Source organism: Onychomys torridus, chromosome X, assembly GCF_903995425.1.
Source record: "Onychomys torridus chromosome X, mOncTor1.1, whole genome shotgun sequence".
Classification (NCBI taxonomy): domain Eukaryota; kingdom Metazoa; phylum Chordata; class Mammalia; order Rodentia; family Cricetidae; genus Onychomys; species Onychomys torridus.
The window spans coordinates 120,492,139-120,510,967 of record NC_050466.1 but is presented as its reverse complement, the minus strand read 5'-3'; the positions used below and the strand labels follow the sequence as shown (position 1 = coordinate 120,510,967).

Sequence of the window (18,829 nt, the reverse complement as noted above, 5' to 3'; positions counted from 1 at the left end):
AGGTCCTGAAATATTGACTTCAAGAAGGAAACATTTTTCCAATACCTCAAAACATCTGGGAAACGTCATATGAGACTGAATGGTAAACAACATACTTATTTTTTGTTGTTTGTTTTGTTTGTTCTAGACAGGGTTTCTCTGTGTAACAGTTGTAGCTGTCCTGGAAATCACTGTGTAGATCACACTGGCCTTGAACTCACAGAGATACCCCCTGCCTCTGCCTCCCAAGTGCTGGGATTAAAGGCGGGTGTGCACCACCACCACCACCACCAGGCCAACAACACACTTATAATCTCAGAGGTTCTTTAGTATCATATCACACTCACACACTACTAGTTTTTCTATCTGGGTCTCTAGACCCTTGTTCCACAGAATGGGGACAAAATATTTATACAGCAGTCCTAAGGATTGAGCTAATCTGTAGAACAAGCATTTAGTGTAACAAAGGAAAAAGGCAAATTGTACTGAAGGCAAAAGTGGAGGAAGGGATACTGGTATCCTCCAACAAAGGAATAAAGACAATGTGTTATATAGATACAGTGTAATACTAACCACAAAAGGGTTGGCAATCCCGTCATATATGACAACATGGCTAAAACTAGAGATTCCTAGATTAACTGAAGTCAGTCAGGCACACACACAAACAAACAAACAAACAAAAAAACAAAAAACCATGTACCAAATGATCTCACATGTGGAATGCAAAAAGTTTGTCTCCTAGAAGTTGAGAGTAGAACTCAGTGCCAGGGAGGAGGAAAGGGACAATCCTGGATAACTGCATGAATTTCCATTTATATAGGAAGAGTAGCTTGTGATATACTATTATTTTACAGTTAATTTACTATAATTAACAAGGTATTGAACATTTGAAAATGACTAAAAGAGGATTTTGAATGTTCTCACCACAAATGATAAGAGTCTGAGGAGACAGAATACTTTAACCAAATATAAATACTGCAAAATGTACATAAGCACTAATACCCAACTGATATGTACAATTGTATGCTTTTCTACCAATTAAAATAAATTTAAATTTAATAAACTAAATCTTAGACATTATTATTCTGGCAGAGCTTAGAAATCCTTTTGTTCTCAATGTATTGGTTAATTTGGAGAAGGGAGTGAGGAATAGCACTTCCCAAGGAGTAAGTGCCTAGAGATGTTGAAAGACATGAGGAGAAGCTTAAGAGGATGAGATAGAATGAATTATTATACAAAGAGCCTACTGATTTTACCTCCAGCTGCTAACTCTGGGGTAGGTCAACTCCCCCTTTGCTCCTATAAAATTGAAGTGAACTCTTTGTTACTTGTTACTTTGTTACTTTGTTACTCTTTGTCTGCACCAACGGTGCATCTTACAGAAATGTCCATGATCATCAAGACTGAATAATTGTAGAAAAGCATAGTAATTAGGAAAATGGTCTTCCAAGTCATAGTGCCTTAAGCACAGAGCTCTATTAAATTTAGAAGTGTTACATTTCTCTACATTTCTGTTTTCCTCTTTATTAAATAAAGCACTCACCACACAGAGTTATACTGATATTTAGAGAACATAAGGTAGAGAACAGGCTTATTATAGGGAATGGCATATAACAATTACTGAAGGTCTATGAAGGAGGTTGATGATAGCATGAAAGGTCCCATTAAATTATTTATAGTCCGCCTGAAGGAATACATGTTATTTGTAATAATATTGTCTCCGCTAAGAAAAAAGAAAGAGTGAAAGTCAAACTTGAGTACATGCTCTTGGTATCTGTTAGAGGAGTATCTCCAGGTGTGAAAATGAACAGGTTTACAAATGTAAAATTTACTAGCAGATAAATGTTCAGGTATAGGATTTCATAGGAAGAGCAGGGTCACACAATCCTATAGAAACCACCAAATTCAACTCTTATGTAATTGGGTCCAATTATGCACACATCACCTGTGAAAAATGTACTTGATTGCCTATAGCTATCTTATAGAATATGTATAAAGTGGCAACTTCTATGGTCAAGAAAATGTTTTGGGCCAGGTGGTGGTAGTCACGACTTTAATCTTAGCATTTGGAAAGCAGAGGCAGGCAGATCTCTGTGGGTTTGAGGGCAACCTGGTCTATGGAGCTATTTCCAGGACAGCTGGGATTATACAGAGAAACACTGTCTCTATAAACCAAAAGAAGAAAAGAAAAGAAAAGAAAAAGAGAAAGGAAGAAAGAAAGAAAGAAAGGAAGGAAGGAAAGAAGGAAGGAAGGAAGGAAGGAAGGAAGAAAGAAAGAAAGAAAGAAAGAAAGAAAGAAAGAAAGAAAGAAAGAAAGAAAGAAAGAAAGAAAGAAAGAAAGGGGGAGGGAAGGAGGGAGAAGAGAAGGAAATTAATAATTGTGTAATTATTCACTAATTCCTTATTATGCCTGCCCTTTGTGCTATAGTCTAGGTCTAGTGCACCTGAAGGCCTGATTCTACCTATTGCTTTTGTCCTGTGCTCCAATGGGAGTAGGAGTAAACTAGCTTCAGAAATGCAGGCAAGTGTCAAGAGGGGCTGTGTTACTTATCCCATCTTTTCTTTTCTTGTCTATCTCCTTCATATGTTCTTATATAGCTAGTCCTCTTGAAAGAGCACCTTCATTCTTGCTGGGTTCCAGTGACTGATCCTTAGAAGTAATAATTAACAGCTTCCTCTCCTGCTGGTTCCCTCAATACTGCCTCTACCTCAGTAAACATACTCTTCATCCAATGTCCTTCCATTAAACCTCTGAACATAGCTTATGTCTGGCGAATCATAATTCTAACTGTTCAGATGGGCAGCACACAGCCCTCTTGTCACTTCTGCCTCCATTGCTCACACTCTACACCATGCTAACAGTGCTTATCCTTCATAGGTGCTACTACTGATAATGATGGGCCTTTCTTCTTCATGCTACATAATAGCTCTATATCCATCAACTAATTTGTTTTATGTTTTATTGAAATCTTTACCCTTCTTCTTTGCTGGGGTGGAAATTTTATTTTTTAGCAGTCGGGGAAATTGGGATGGCTTCTGACATCTGCTGATGAAAATCCACAAAAATCAGTGACATACAGGAGTCACACCTCTAAGTTATTTTGTTGTAAATCTGTTGATTCATCTCAGCAAACTGTTTAATACCAAAAACTGGTAATAAAATGTCCATTCCTAAGGCTGCTATTAATTAATTAAGCTTTTTAAAAAAAAAGTTTATTTGACACCATGCTGAGTTACCTTGTACCACACAACATCAGGCTCCTGATCAGACTTCTTAAAGTCATCCATGTCTGGGCAGGATATCTCCTTTCTTTTAGTAACTTCAGATTTCTCTAAGTAGCGGATCCTGCTATTGTAGCAGAGGCCAGATTCATTCTCAGCAACAGTCAAGGACATTGACACCTTCATGCAGTATGTGGAGTTTCTGTGGGGACAGAGAAATAAGAAAATGGCTTTATTGGCTGTTTACAACTTTTACACTCTATATATTTCAAGAGTATTGACTTTTCCCTTTTGGACATTGCCTAAAAATGAGAAACAACATCAAACCAATACATAGCAACTTTCTTCTTCAACCAACAGAATGGTGTAGAGCAAAAATGGTGACGGGAACATTCTGGATTATGTGATAGCTACAGAGCTATGAAGGTAAGATGTAGCAATCTATGAATGCTAACTTCTCTCCTAGCAATCAATGTTTCTTCCTTGAAAATTTGAAAAGGAAAGCTATGGGAATGTTGCCAGAACTGTGGTCATAGCCATTTCTACTCTTCAGCAATCTTTTGACAGTTCTTCCAGTGATTGTTGAACTTAACATTGTTTTCTATCCCCAACATTTTGTTCTCTAAAATATATAGAAACCAAGATTGACATGCAAAGGATACCTGTTAATATATGTAGCATTCTCTTCCACTTCCATTTTTAATGTCATAAATAAGATTGTAGTGAATATGCTTGTATACACAGATTTACACCTTCTATCCCAAGGGTAGAACCACTAAGTTAACAGAAATATATATTTCTAGTTGAGTTTGAGATAATCATTACTCATCACAAAACAAATTGTTTTTCATTGCCCAAGAATAGGGCTGAATTCAATCTGTGATGACCACAGTTGTCTGAAGTAACAATACAGACTCCTATATTTGTAGGTCTCTGGAGAAAGGTTTAAAGGTTGATGATAATTATCAATTTCACAGGATCTAGAATCACCTAGGAGTACTAATCCTGAACATGATTCAGTACAGTACTTCATTCTATGAATTGGTGCTACCCACATTTAGGGTAAGTCTTCCTACTACAATAAATTCATTCTAAAAGCATATATACATGTTTAAAGTGCTTCTTGTAATGTGCTAGTGGTTGGACATCCCAACCCAAGACAAAGCTCTATAGTCGAATAATGACTACTAAGAAAAGGAGAAATAGTTTCTCCTAGGGATGAGACCCTAATTGGTTACCCAATACAAAAGGGTACAGCCCTGAAACCATATGCACACAAACAACCAAGTAGATCCAGCAGGTTGTATTTATATATTTGTGCATATATATGGATGTAATGATATCAAAGAAAAAGAAACTACCAGTTTGAGAGTGACAGAGGAAATGGGAGAGATTATAGGGAGGAGGCATAGAAAGGGCTAGAGGGAGGAAAGGGGGAAAACGATAAAATTACATTAATTTAAAGTGTATTCAGAATCAATTCAAATAAAAATAAAATAAGATAAATAATAAATAATGAAAATATTACTTGTAAATAAATAATAAACAAAAAGAAAGCATCCTATTAAAATGTGTCTAAATGAAATTAATTCTTCCCACCAACACTATTATTCTAAAACACTGAAATTTGTGACCTGGCCACTTTAGAAATCATGTGAATTGATAGAGTGTGAGGATATCTAGGGATGGAAATTTTGCTTTCTTGAAAGTTGGATATGGGTACTACATAACTGATTTTCAATAATGTGAGTTCAGCAAGCATATTTGGAACTGGTGAGGTGGTTCAGTGGTTAAAGTGTTTGCAACACAACCATAAATATCACAGTTTGGATTATCAGAATCCACATAAGTACCCAATGAGCATGACCTTAATTAAATTTCAGCCTCAGAAAATAGAGATTGAATTGAGATGGCTAGAAAGATTAGCCATGTGGGTGAGTTCGGGGGTTGATTGAAAGACCCCACTTCACCGAGTAAGGTAGAAGAGTGAACAAGGGTAAGTCCTGATATTGACTCACATCTCCACATACATGTGCTTCATGCATACCCACATAAATACACATTCACATGCAAAAATATTTTAGCACCCAAATGCATACCATGCACACACACATGAAAATAGAAACACAAAAATAAAAAATAAATGTGATTAATTTGATTAATTTCAAACAAATAAGTAAATATTTTATCTTTGTTTCTTTGTATGCATGATGTTTCACTACACAGACCAGAAAAATGTCAATCATACAATGGGAAAGTGCAATGTATGGGAAGAGAGATCAGAAGCATCTTGACAAGATTGAGAAGGCCAACTGTAAATCTCAGGAGGAGTGTTTAATATTTCTTTCTGGAGAATATTTCAGGACCACTACTAAATTAATATTAACTCACTGCTAGAAATACAAAGTGTTAAGAGTAGCCCTACAAAGCAAAGTAGTTGTACAAACTTATATCAGATAGAATTAGCATGCCTCATTTGAAGAGGACCCCAAATGGTTGGTACAATTCATACTGTTTAGTGGTCATTCATTGAAATTTTACAACATTCCAAACAAACAAACAAAACACAGAAAAGAAGATGGCTATGCACATTAGGTTTACAAAAAAAAAAAGTCATCAAAAGGATTCCTAATCAGTGAAGATAATTACAAACAAAATATTCATAAACTGGGACTGGGCAAGTGTCATCTGAGAAAATAAAGTAGAGCAGCTCCTGATGTTCGAATACAGCACCAGTATATTCTATATGATACTGCTTTATGTTGTTTCTAATGTGGGTTTCTCTTTGGGTTCAAAAGGAACAAATAATTGGAGCTGGAGAGATGGCTCATTTAAGTGCACTTGTTGCTCTCATAGAAGACCAGGGTTTGATTCTCAGCACCTACATGGTGGCTCACAACCATCCATAACTTAAGTTACAGGTTATCCAACCCCCTCTTCTGACCTCCACAGGTACCAGGCATGTACGTGGTGCACATATATGCATTCAAGTAAAACACTCATACACATAAAATAAAATTAATTAATCAAAAATTATTTGAAAGAAATAAATTCAGCAGATGTTAGACCTTTTTTAAATGTCATAGAGCTAAAGTCATTATTTAAAGTCTCATGGAAGAAAAGTAAGCACTGGTTCAATCACTGTAGCTTTTCATGAACATGTTTATAATAATTCAATGTTAAGTGTTATCCTAAGTCTCTCAGCTTCCTACAAAGCCATAGATGATCCCGCCTATTATAACAATCACTTCTCCATTCATCAAGATGCATTCACAGTTGAATTTTCACTGTTCTGTGGACACGCTAAGCTTAATCAAATCATAGGACTTTGAATTTTGTTTTCATTGATCATCCAATGTCTGTTTATTTGGTAAGCATAAGCTAATTAGGGGAAATAATCTATTGTTCTTCCTTAACATTCTGTTCCTGGAATCTAAATGAATAGGTTCTAGATGATAAACTAATGTCAGTTGATTAATTGAGTAGATATTAAAAAGTCTGTATTCAAAATTTATACCATGTTTGTGCTGCTTTTGCATCAGTCCCTTTAAGTTCAAATCTTACATTCTTTTATATCCAAGTATATCACTAATCAAATATCAAATTCCTTATATAAGTATGACCTAGATGACTTTTGGGTATTCTTGGACTACTAAGAGAAAATTAGACATTTTTTGTGTCAGTATATTGACAAAGAATGAAATATACTGACTATATCTGGAAAACAAAAAGTATAGCAGAAGGGCATAAAGAGAAGATAAATAGTCCTGTGTTTTAAATGGTACTTAACACAGAAGAAAGAGTCTATCTGTTGGATATCCAAAGAGTTCTGAACATTCCTTCATTTTTTTGGACTTTGATCATGTATGCTCTGTGGTATTAACACATACAGGTAGAAGAGCCTTAATCACTTACGTAATATCTTCCCATTATTACCTTAATGAAAAGAGAACTGAAAACGAGAATTCTCAATTACAGAAACAATAGGTAGAATATGTTAATCCTATAAAATAAGTTCACTATCTAAAATGCACTTATCACTGAGTAGAAAATAAAGTTAAAGGAAGACAAATCAAGGATAGTGGTTTCTTTACAATGCACCAACTTTAAAAGAGGCTCCAGTAGATTCTGCTCCTTCTGTGACACATATAAAACTATCTTACAGGCCAGGTGGTGGTGGCGCATGCCTTTAATCCCAGCACTCAGGAGGCAGAGGCAGGCGGATCTCTGTGAGTTCGAGGCCAGCCTGGTCTCCAAAGCGAGTTCTAGGAAAGGCGCAAAGCTACACAGAGAAACCCTGTCTTGAAAAAACAAAAAACAAACAAACAAACAAACAAAAACTATCTCACAAAAACCACAATGTCCAGGATGGAAAACTTCTCTTCAAGTTGTTGATCAAATTCCAGGAGTCTTGCAAAACAATCTGGCTACTACCCTTGTCCTTGGTTGCCTTCAAGAACTTGAAGGTAAGTTTCTACTACAGAAGAGATCACACACTTAAACACAGGAATAGAGCTGAAGCTTACCTAGAAACCTCCTGCATGAGGACTTATTCTCATAGTATCTAAGGGTATTATGCAAAATGCCAAGAGAGAAAAGTAATTATTAGTAACACCTAGCTGTAAAACCTATGAACTATAACAATGATGAACATGACAAGATATACCCAATGGTACAATAGTAAACTTGAGACAGAGACCATCAAGTAAAGTCAAAATACAGAGCCAAACTGACTGTGAGCTGCTCAACTCCAAGTGATACATCAACAACACAACCCCTAACCTAAGGCTCAGGGAATATTCTGGAAGAAGGGACAGGAAGATTGTAAGTGCCAGAGAACAAGAATTTCTGCTAGGAGATGGTGTCCTCTTTATTTGACAGGAAAGCTATATCCACAAAAATCTCAAAAATATGGTGAAGACCACATGAGAACAGGAATAGGCAGAGTGCTGGAAAGGTCCCCTGAAATCCACAATGATACATCCTCTGTAGACTGCTGGCAATGGTCGAGAGAGAAAGCCTGATCTGACCTAGTCTGGTGATCAGATGGCCAAACACCCTAACAGTCGAGCTGGAACTCTCATCCAATAACTGATGAAAGTGGACGCAGAGCTCCTCAGCCAGGCCCCAGGTGGAGCTCCAGGTGTCCAATTGTTGAGAAAGAGGAGGGACTGTAAGGGCGTGAATTGTTGAGCCCAAGATTGGAAAAAGCACAGGGACAAATAGCCAAACGAATGGAAGCACATGAATCACGAACCAAAGACTGTGGAGCCCCCAGCTGGATCAGGCCCTCTGGATAAGTAAGACAATTGAATAGCTGGAACTGTTTGGGAGGCATCCAGGCTGTGGGACCTGAACCTGTCCTTAGTGCATGAGCTGGCTGTTTGGAACCTTGGGCTTACACAGGGACACTATGCTCAGCCTGGAAGGAGGGGACTGGGCCTGCCTGTACTGAATCCACCAGGTTTAAATGAATCCCCAGGGGAGTCTTGGCTCTGGAGGAGATGGGAATGGAGGGGAGGGGATGGGGAGGAGGTGGGGGTGGGGGCGGGAGGGGAGAGGACAGGGGAAGCCATGGCTGATATGTAAAATTAAAACACAAATATAATAATAATAATAATAATAATAAATAAAAAGAAAAAAATATGGTCATCTCTATGATACTCATCAAATAATGACACTGGTTGATATGTTAACTTGTATAAAGGAAATCTCATAAGTCCCTATCTCTACATGAAGAGCTATAGATGATTAAGGGCTGCTGAGAGAAAGAGATTCAGTCTTCTCCAGGGATGAAGTCCCTCATAGATTATCAAATCCCAAATGGTCAGGAGAGAGAGAGAGAGAGAGAGAGAGAGAGAGAGAGAGAGAGAGAGAGAGAGAGAGAGAGAGAGAGAGAGAGAGAGAGAGAGAGAGAGACAGAGACAGAGAGACAGATAGACAGGCAGGCAGGCAGGCAGACAGACAGACACAGAGACCAAGAGACAGAGAGAATAATTAAAGAAGAATTCATGAACTTGAGAGCGAGTAGGGATGAGGGCCATATATGGCTAGAGTTAAGAAAGGAGCAGGAGGGATGAAAATGATGTAAATACAGTTTTCATGTATTAAAATCTCAAAAGATTTTTAAATTAAATTTTAAAATTTGGTTTACATTTTTAAAGTAGAAATGTGATAAGGCATGCCTTTTCCAGACAATCATGTTTAAAAAAATAAACTATCTAGAATACTCAGTGTAGTATTTGTTATATATTCAATAAATTATAACTACAAAACCTGAATTTTTAGTATAGCTTGCATTGTTCTCTATATCACCAATAAATAATGACAATAATAGTATATATTTATATAACAATCACTACTATATTTACAAACAACACATTGATTACACCAGGATAAGATAGGCCACAAGGTTAGGACTGCTGCTTGACAGGAAATGGTCTGAAAGTGGTAATTTGGGGGAACAGATCTAATACCAGAAGACCTGGAAAGCCTGAAAGGATAAAAAAAAAGATATGCTGAATTAGATACAAAGAGGAAAATGAATGAAAAAGAAAGCTTTCAGGTACCATGAAATACTAGTTACAAGACAAAGGTCATAACTTTGGAGGTCAAAGGGTTAATGATGGTCCACTAAATTTTCTGGGGCTTCTTAGACAAATGTTTCTTCTAACAAAACCCAGACCTCCAGGCAACGATTTTCAGGCACAAGAGATGCATTCATGTGTTCTTTCTCCAACTCCTCCAAAGATTAAATGATTTAAGTCCTGCCAGCAGCACTTGTATTAACTTGAGGTGACCATAAGGGCAGGGAACTCACCCTGAAGATAGCTGATGAGTTGCAGGAGGAAACATTTCAATCCTCTCTCACCCTTAAAACACAAACAATCTTAGGCCAGGGCCGTGCATATGTACTCACTCTGGCTCTGTTCACTGGCATGTCAATTGAGGCTGACAAATTGCTTGTTAACCCATGAACAAGGCCTAATATGAAGATGTAGGTGATAACCAAGGTCCCTGGAACTCAAAGACAGGCCTAGTTTGAGTCCTGTTGTCACTATGGCTGACCTAGTAGAGGTATGATCAAGGCTCCCCAACAGTCTGAGATTCAAGTTGATTTTTATTAGTCATGTAATCCAGCCCTGGCACAGTTCCTGCTAACAATCTTGCATTATTTAGATTTTATTTTGAAAAATGCCTCAGGCCAGTTCTATTTTAAAAATTTCCTGCAAGTGGGGTCTAAAAATGTTACTTTTCTTTCATTAGGTACAATTAGAACTGTGCAAGGTTGAGGAGGCCAACTGACGAGTATGCAAGAATGAGGATTATACATTTTTTCTCTCTTCCTTCAACATCCCAAGGGGGATAAGAAACACATTCTGGCTTAATATAAGGAAAGAGCCTTCACTGTGATATTCCAGCAATGACTTATAATTACTTGAGTCTGTAATCTTTGCAGGTAGAGTTCTCCTTCAGTATCCATAAGGGAATTGTTCCAGGATGCTACAACACATCTCCAAAGCAAAAACTTTCAGATGTTCAAGTTTATTTTTAACATAAGATGACATTACATTTGCATATAACCTATGTACATTCTCCTGGATACTTTAAATCATTTCTAAATGACTTTTAACTAATGAAATATAGATGCTATGTAAATAATAGTTATACTATATTGTCTAGGGAATGCTGACAAAAAGTCAGCACATGTTCAGAACTAATGCAATTATTTTATTCCTATGACTCTTTGGGTCGTGGGTTTTTGGATCCACGAATGTAGAAATTGTGAAACAGAAAAGCTGACTGTATTTCCACATCTTTTATCATAGTTAGTTCTACCAGTATGTGGCAAAATGGGCAGGCAAGGTAACTATCATATAATAGGAATAAAATGTACATGTAAAATGATTTAAAAAAAAACTTTGTTAAATATATCCAGCTAGGACCAAGATCTCTTAGTTGTTACTCTCAGAAATTGATACTAAATTGCTTAAAAGCCAAACTACTTGTAGTTACCCATGTCAACTTGGAAAGTTGATAGAATGGAAAGTAGATGTTTACTGATGATGTACTCAGAATAATTCTATTAACATATATAGCAAATTTGCTGCAATTGAATAAACATCACAGCTTTCTATACAAAAGTTTAAGTTATATTTCTTGTTTTATTTTTCTTTCAAAGGCAATTCTAAGGGAATTTTGATCAAACTTAGTTTCTCTAGGGAAAAGGTAAGACTTAAGCTTTCATGAAAAAAAGTCAAAGTATCCATCATAACTCACATTTGCAGAACTTGTTTATATTACAAAATCAAAAGGATGGCTTGAGTACATGTGATTTTTGTGTAACCTGTGAGCTATACAAGTGTCAAGAATCTGAAGAATAAGAAAAAGAATTATACCTAAAAATAGAAGCATTAGTAAAATGACTTAGAATTTAGCTGAACTTTTTAAATAGCTCCTTTCACAATATTATTTCACATCAAAATATTTTCTTTGCAAATTCCAAAAATATCTAGTGATCAGCAAACTAAAAGGATTTTTGACGTTTAAAAAACATAAATTGGGGCTGGATAGATGGCTCTTCAGTTAAGAAGCACCCACTGCTTCCAAAAGACCCAGGTTCAATTCCAGTACCCACATGGCCACTCACAATCTTACATAATTCCAGTTCCAAGGGATGCAACACCCTCCTCTGGCCTCTATGGGCACCAGTCTTTCATGGGATTCACAGACACATATACAGGCAAAACACCTACGCACAAAAGGAAAAATTATGAAATCTGAAAATGTAAATTGATTGTGTGTGTGTGTGTGTGTGTGTGTGTGTGTGTGTGTGTATCTACAATTGTTAGATAAGACTGTCCTCCTCCAAACGTAAAACGAGTAGCAAAATCCTGAGGTGCTTTACTGAGTTTTCACTATTTACAATTTATTAGTAAAAGACAGTTTTATTGGAAATATTTTCAATTATTTTAGATTTGTCTATTTTATTTTATAAAACTGGATAAGTGTTTTGATCACATGTATGTCTGTGTAGCATATGCATGCTTGGTACCTGTCAATGTTAGAAGAGTGTATCAGATCCCCTGGAACCAGAGTTGCATTTGGTTATGAACTGCCATGTGAGTATTAGGAATTGAACCTGAGGTCTCTGCAAGAATAACAAGTGCTCTTAACCACTGAACCAGCTCTCTATCCCTTGGAAATATGATTTAACTTAATGCACAGTCAACTTTATGACGAATACAGACCATAACTACACAAAACTACAAGCATGTAATATTAATGCAATAAAACTCTAAAAGAGGTCAAATTAGCAAATTTATTGATGTTATTCAAAGAAAAATGACCTACATAATCATTAAAATGACAGAGATTTGCTATATACATTGAAAAGTAAATGAAAGTCTAATATAAGAATAAAAAGTATTTATGCTGTAAAAGAATTGGGGAGAAATACAAGGTCATATGAGAAAAACCCCTTTGTGTTTTCATTCTGTTAAATACTTTTAGTTTGTAGAGCTGTGGAGAGTTCAGAGGTTTTTTGCTTTTTATAAGATGCCTTGTCAAACAAAGAATATTCTATTTCACAGATGATGTAAACAAACAAGAATATGTTGGAAGGATGAACAGGAGTATTTTCTCAAGTGCTTTCATCTCCACTGACATAAATATTCAGATTTTGGCATGCTACTGTTAATCTCCAACTCAGAATAATCCACTTAGTTCCTTATAGTTCATGGTACAGTTAGGGAATACGTAAAGTTAACTCTAGGAAATGAAATGAACTGTACTTGAGAAACTTGCTGTTTGAGAATATAGCCCCTAGAACTGGGTTCAAATCTGACATCTAGTGTATCCTAACAATGGATCTTTGGCCAGATGACTAAATCTCAGGTTTTGGTATATGAAAAATGAGAACAGAAAAAGCAACTCTGTTTATAGGGTTATTATACTGCCAAATGTCAGAATTGTAGTTTGATATTTTGATGGATTTTCCAATTAACAAGTCAGTCTGCCAGTTTAATGAATCCTTATAGAAGACATGAGACTCCTAGGTCAGAATTCATAAACAGTAAATTAGTAGTAGCAATGCAAGGCACCAGTATTTGGGTTGTTTACTCAAACTTTATCCCATAAGATAATATGGAGGGTATCAATGCAAGCAATGCATTACCTACAACAGGAGAATCTCAAGCTTAAGAAACATTTATTTTTGATAATGTGTCATAGAAATTCTAGCTCATTGCTACAGAGGGAACTACGTTCTCTTTTTTTTCAACCAGTGCTCTAAGCAACCTTGTTCTTGAGTTTACAGGGAGATGTTCTTTGTATCCTCCTAAATTATTCTCTCTATATATGGCTTTTAAAAATACGATTTCATTTTTATTTCAAAATATTATTCTTATCCACTTGGGGGGTACCCATAGAAGATTAAAAGAAGGTCCTAGATGAACTAAAGCTGGAGTTACAGGTGGCTGTGAGCCATCCAATATGGGTGTAGGGATCTAAACTCATATACACTGGAAGAACAGCAATGTGCTATTTGCTTGTTTTGTTTTGTTTGTTTCTTTGTTTTATGAGATAGGGTTTCTCTCTGTAGCCCTGGCTGTTCTGGAGTTCACTGTGTAGCCCAGGCTGGCCCTGAACTCACAGTCATCTGCCTACCTCTGCCTCCCAAGTGCTGGGATTAAAGGCGTGCACCACCACTGTCAGGCTCAACTGTTCTTAATTGTTGAGTCATTCCTCCAGTTCGTCCATATACATACCTTTGAAAAGAAAATCCCAAACAAACGATACTCTTCTCACAAGACATACAAAATATGGGACAAAACAAAGGAAATTTTTCTTGGAATTGTGAGGTTCTTTACAGAAAGCATTTAGTATGGTGTGGCATATGTACTAGGTGTCCAATACAAATGAACTCTATAAGCCACCACTACATTATCCAAACTGCAAACTACATAAATATATTTTGTATTCTTTCTGTTACTGTTTAAAAAAATAGATAACAGGTCAGGATATAGTAAATGAGTGTGTGTGTGTGTGTGTGTGTGTGTGTGTGTGTGTGTGTACTATTTGCTAAAGATACAATTTTAGCCTGAAAATATAATAAAATGTCATTCACTATTTGGAAATGGATGTAACTTGGTGGCACAGTACTTGGCTAGTATGTGTAAGACTATGTGGTTGGTCTCTAGTGTATTTATGTGTGCATATACACACATAAATATATGTATGTGTGATTGTGTGCACACTATAAATTCAAAACCAACTAAAATATTTAGGCATTTGTTATTGAAGTCAGATATACTTTTAAAATAATTAGACATTACACACATATTTAACAGCTATTAATAAAACAAAACCTGAGATTTGTAAGTGTTTCCAGTGATGAGTTATTGTTAACAACACCAAGGAAAACAACTATAATCTGCCCCCTAAAGGCCCAGGGATCTGACTCATAATGGCTAACTAAGGATGAGGATAAAGATAAGGGAAAAATCAAGCATAATTAACTATCTCCATTCAACACTACCATCCACATTATAGTAGAAGTACTTCCTGTGTTGTTTGAAGACATATTTAAGAATTACAGTTGGCACACATTAGCCTATACCAAAACACTTTCTATAAATATGTAGACATTGACGTTTTTGCGAAAATCTTCATAAGTTCTCTAAGTCTTCCTATAATAGTTTCACCAACTATAACAACTCTAGCTCATTTCCCCTTTGCTTTTGCTTTTTATTTAGATTATGTTGATATATTTACATGTAAATATGTTCTTTCATAATTATTCACATAGTATTCATAAAGTCTTTACGTTATTGCCTTAGTTACACAGTGAACTCTTCAAAAACACATCTTTCCTTACATGTGCCTATCTCTTCATAAAATAGATACAGGTCATTCTTCCTGCCTTTGTGTTGACATTGTCTAAGTTAATTGACTAGATAACTAGATTACCATGCCCTAAGCCTTTATGATCTCTTATCTGATATCTGTCTGCTCATCATTGTCAGAGAACTTGAAAAACTTGTAAATATTCAAAAGTTTAAGTTGCCTGTTATAATGTGACTTTTGCCTTAGTAGCCCTATCATTCTACTGTCACTAGAATTGGTAAGGTCACCTTATTAAACAAACCCAATGACCCTTGTTCATCTTCCTTCTATCTGAACTCCATGCATTTTTTGTAAAGTGACAATAATCTCCCTTATTTCTTCCTCTGTCTGATTATCTGCCTGGAAATTCCTATCCCCTTTTCATCCTCTTTGGGATCTCAAAATGCTGAGACCCTTCTAAAGGCTTCAGAGACTTTTGTTCTGCTTCATTTTATTTTCTGTCCTTCTAATCTTTATTTCCAGCAATTTTTTTCTAGTGACTAGTGAATAGTGACAACTGAGCATTGAACATATACAAATTGTGTGTGTGTGTGTGTGTGTGTGTGTGTGTGTGTCCAATTCTGTCCTTTCTCTTAAATTCCTTCCCAGTATAACAAACTAAGAGCTAAAGGATAATATACCTCTCATAAACAAACTTACTAAATCAGATACTGAACATATCTTTCTCCTACAGTCTGATTTTCCTTTTGTACTAGATATTATGGTTACAAGTAACTCTAGTCACTGTACCTAATTTATCAAGTTGGGTGCCTCAGAATTAATAGAAAGAGATAAAAGTGGTACAAACAGGAAAGGCGTTGGTGGCGCACACCTTTAATCCCAGAACTCGGGAGGCAGAGGCAGGCGGATCTCTGTGAGTTCAAGGCCAGCCTGGTCTGCAGAGTTAGATCCAGGAAAGATGCAAAGCTACACAGAGAAACCCTGTCTCGAAAAAAAAAAATGAGAGAGAGATCAAAGTAAAGTATCTTTATTTGCAGATATCATCTTGCATTTTAAAACTCCACCAGAAAATACTTAGATCAGATACATAATCTCAACAAAGCAGTAGAACACAAAATCAACAACAGAAACAACAGTAGCCTTTTTATAATGAACTTGTTAAGAATATTTATGTTTAAAAAAATAGCCCATTCATGATGGACTTAAAGATACCTAGGAATAAGCCTAACCAAGAGGAGAAATACCTTTATAATGAATCATTAATACACTGAAGAAGGATATTAAAGAAGGCACAGAAGATACTACTACCTGGCTGTTTCACAAAATATGATATGCAAATTCAACATAGTCATCCTCAAAATTCCTAATGTTTTCTTCATTGAAATAAGTAATAACAACAACAACAATAATAATCTAAAATATATAAGAAAGCATAAAATCCCAAATAGCCAAAGTAACCAAAGAAGAACGAACAATACTAGCAGTATCACAATGAGCTTCAAATTATACTGAAGATTCATAGTAACAAAACTTCATGTTGCTGGAACAAAAACAGACATGTATGTCAATAAAATAGAAAAAGAGAGGACCCAGAAACAAATTTATGTAGCCATAGCCACCCAATTGTTGACAAATGTGTCAAGATACATAGTAAATAAAAGATAGTCTCTTCAACAAATGTCACTGGAAAAGCTGGATATCTACATGTAGATGAATGGCAACAGATTCCTATCTCTCACCATGTACAAAAATTAATTCAAAATGGGTGAAAGGCCTTAATGTAAGACTTGAAATGCCAAAACTGCTAGGGGGAAATATTTGGCATATAGGAGGCATAAGCAACAACCATCTGGATAGGAATACAATAGCACAGTATATATAGCAAGAATTGAAAATAGAATTCTGTGAAATTAGAAAGCTTCTGCAGGTTAACGGAAACAATCAGAAGAATGAAGAGGAAGCTGCAGTGGGAAAATATGTGAATTACATATTATATAAAAGATTAATATCTAGAACATAAATTAAACACTGGAAGAATTATCCAGTCAATAAATATTAAAGAATGGAATAGTCCATTCTGAAGAGAAGAAATACAAATGGTCAATAAAGATCAGGGAAAATGTTGAATATACTCAGTGATCAGGGAAATACAAATTAAAACTACTTTAAGATTCCTTCTTTCACTAGACAGTGGTAGCGCATGCCTTTAATCCTAGCACTCAGGAGGTAGAGCCAGGCGAATCTCTATGAATTCGAGGCCCGCCTGGTCTACAGAGGGAGATCAGGGACAGGCACCAAAACTACACAGAGAAACCCTGTCTCAACACTACCCCCACCACCCCCCACCAAAAGAAAGATTCCTTTTTCTACAAAGAACTAACTGAAAGTAACTAGGAAATGCTGAGAGAGACAGTCTTCCCCAGGGAAGAGCACAACAATTGGTTATCCAATATCAATTGCCAGGCCTGAAAACACAAGCAGTCTATATTTAGAAATATGTAGGCATATACAACATTTAATGAAAAATGAGGCTATGACTTTGAAAGAGATCAAGGAGAGGTATATGGGTAGGTTTGGAAGAAGAAAAGGGAGGGGAAATGTAATCATATTAAAATCTAAAAAATAAAATAAGTAATAAAAATTTTGATTATATACACAATGAAGTGTTACTCAGCCACAAAAAAAATGAAATTTGGATATGTGCTAGAAAATTGATCAATTGATCATCATATTAAATGATACAAGCCAGAGTTTAAAAGGAAAATATACGTTTTCTCTCATTTTTGAATATTAAATTTTTACATACAAATGGAAAAGAGATTAGCATGAGTGTGAAGGATATATAGGGGTAAATATGCTCAGAATACATTATAACATAGATGGGATTGTTGTTATATATCCCAATATAATATTCAATTAATGTGACACACCAAAACTATTAAAAGAAAGAAAGCAACCTGAAAATGCTATATATCACGATTCCAAATCTATACTTTTCCTGGGAAAGACAGAATCTATGGAGCTAATAAAAAAATGATCAGTGACTGTCAAAGTACTGGTGTGGAAGTAGGGTGGGGTGATGAATGGTTGAAAGATAAAAATGGTGCATACACATGATATATATTTTTCAAATCCTACAGATTACACTACTCTGGGTGAATGTTCACCTGAATTAATAATGTACTAATTAGTTCAGTAATTTTAACAAGTTAATCTAATACTAGTGGTATAGATGGGAAATGGTTTCTGCTCGATTTTCTAAAAATGTAAAATGACTTACAATGCCTATTACTTCTTTTAAATGCAAAAATACTTCAAATTAAAATAATAAAAATAAAATGGTAAGTATTTAAATAAACAAAAGATCAGTGTCTGAGCTCCTCTCCATGCATTTCCTAGTTAACCACAATCAAATTTAATGTATAAACAAACCTGAACTTAAAAGTGTTAGAAACAGCTGGGGTTCAATTGGTCACAATTAGATGGTTTTCAGCCAGTCCCAGGCAGCCAAGTGATCCAACAACCAAATGCCTTAGTTGTAACCAATAAGGTAGTTTCTCTCCTTTCAGGCTTGGCTTATCTAGCCCACCATTTCTTGTGATGGCTGGAGTGTTCTGAACTTTTTTCTGGTTCTTAATATTGCTGAACTCATGGATTACCACTTATTCAAATAAACTTTGATTTGCCTATGATTTTTTTTTCTCTTTTTATTGGGAAGTGGTGAGGGCTTTTAGTTGTTGTCTTGTCTTTCAGGAAGAGTTTGGTGGTGGAGGTCTTTAAG

At 35.8% G+C, this 18,829-nt stretch overlaps 1 protein-coding gene across 1 annotated transcript in view; it reads right to left on the bottom strand.

Moving 5' to 3' along the window:
* Il1rapl2 (interleukin 1 receptor accessory protein like 2) overlaps positions 1–18,829 on the bottom strand; it is a 1,242,609-nt gene that overhangs the window by 576,055 nt on the left and 647,725 nt on the right. The window contains exon 4 of the mRNA XM_036175525.1: positions 3,217–3,403. Within this exon, the coding sequence (XP_036031418.1) occupies positions 3,217–3,403 (187 nt within the window). The remainder of the gene's footprint in view (positions 1–3,216; positions 3,404–18,829) is intronic.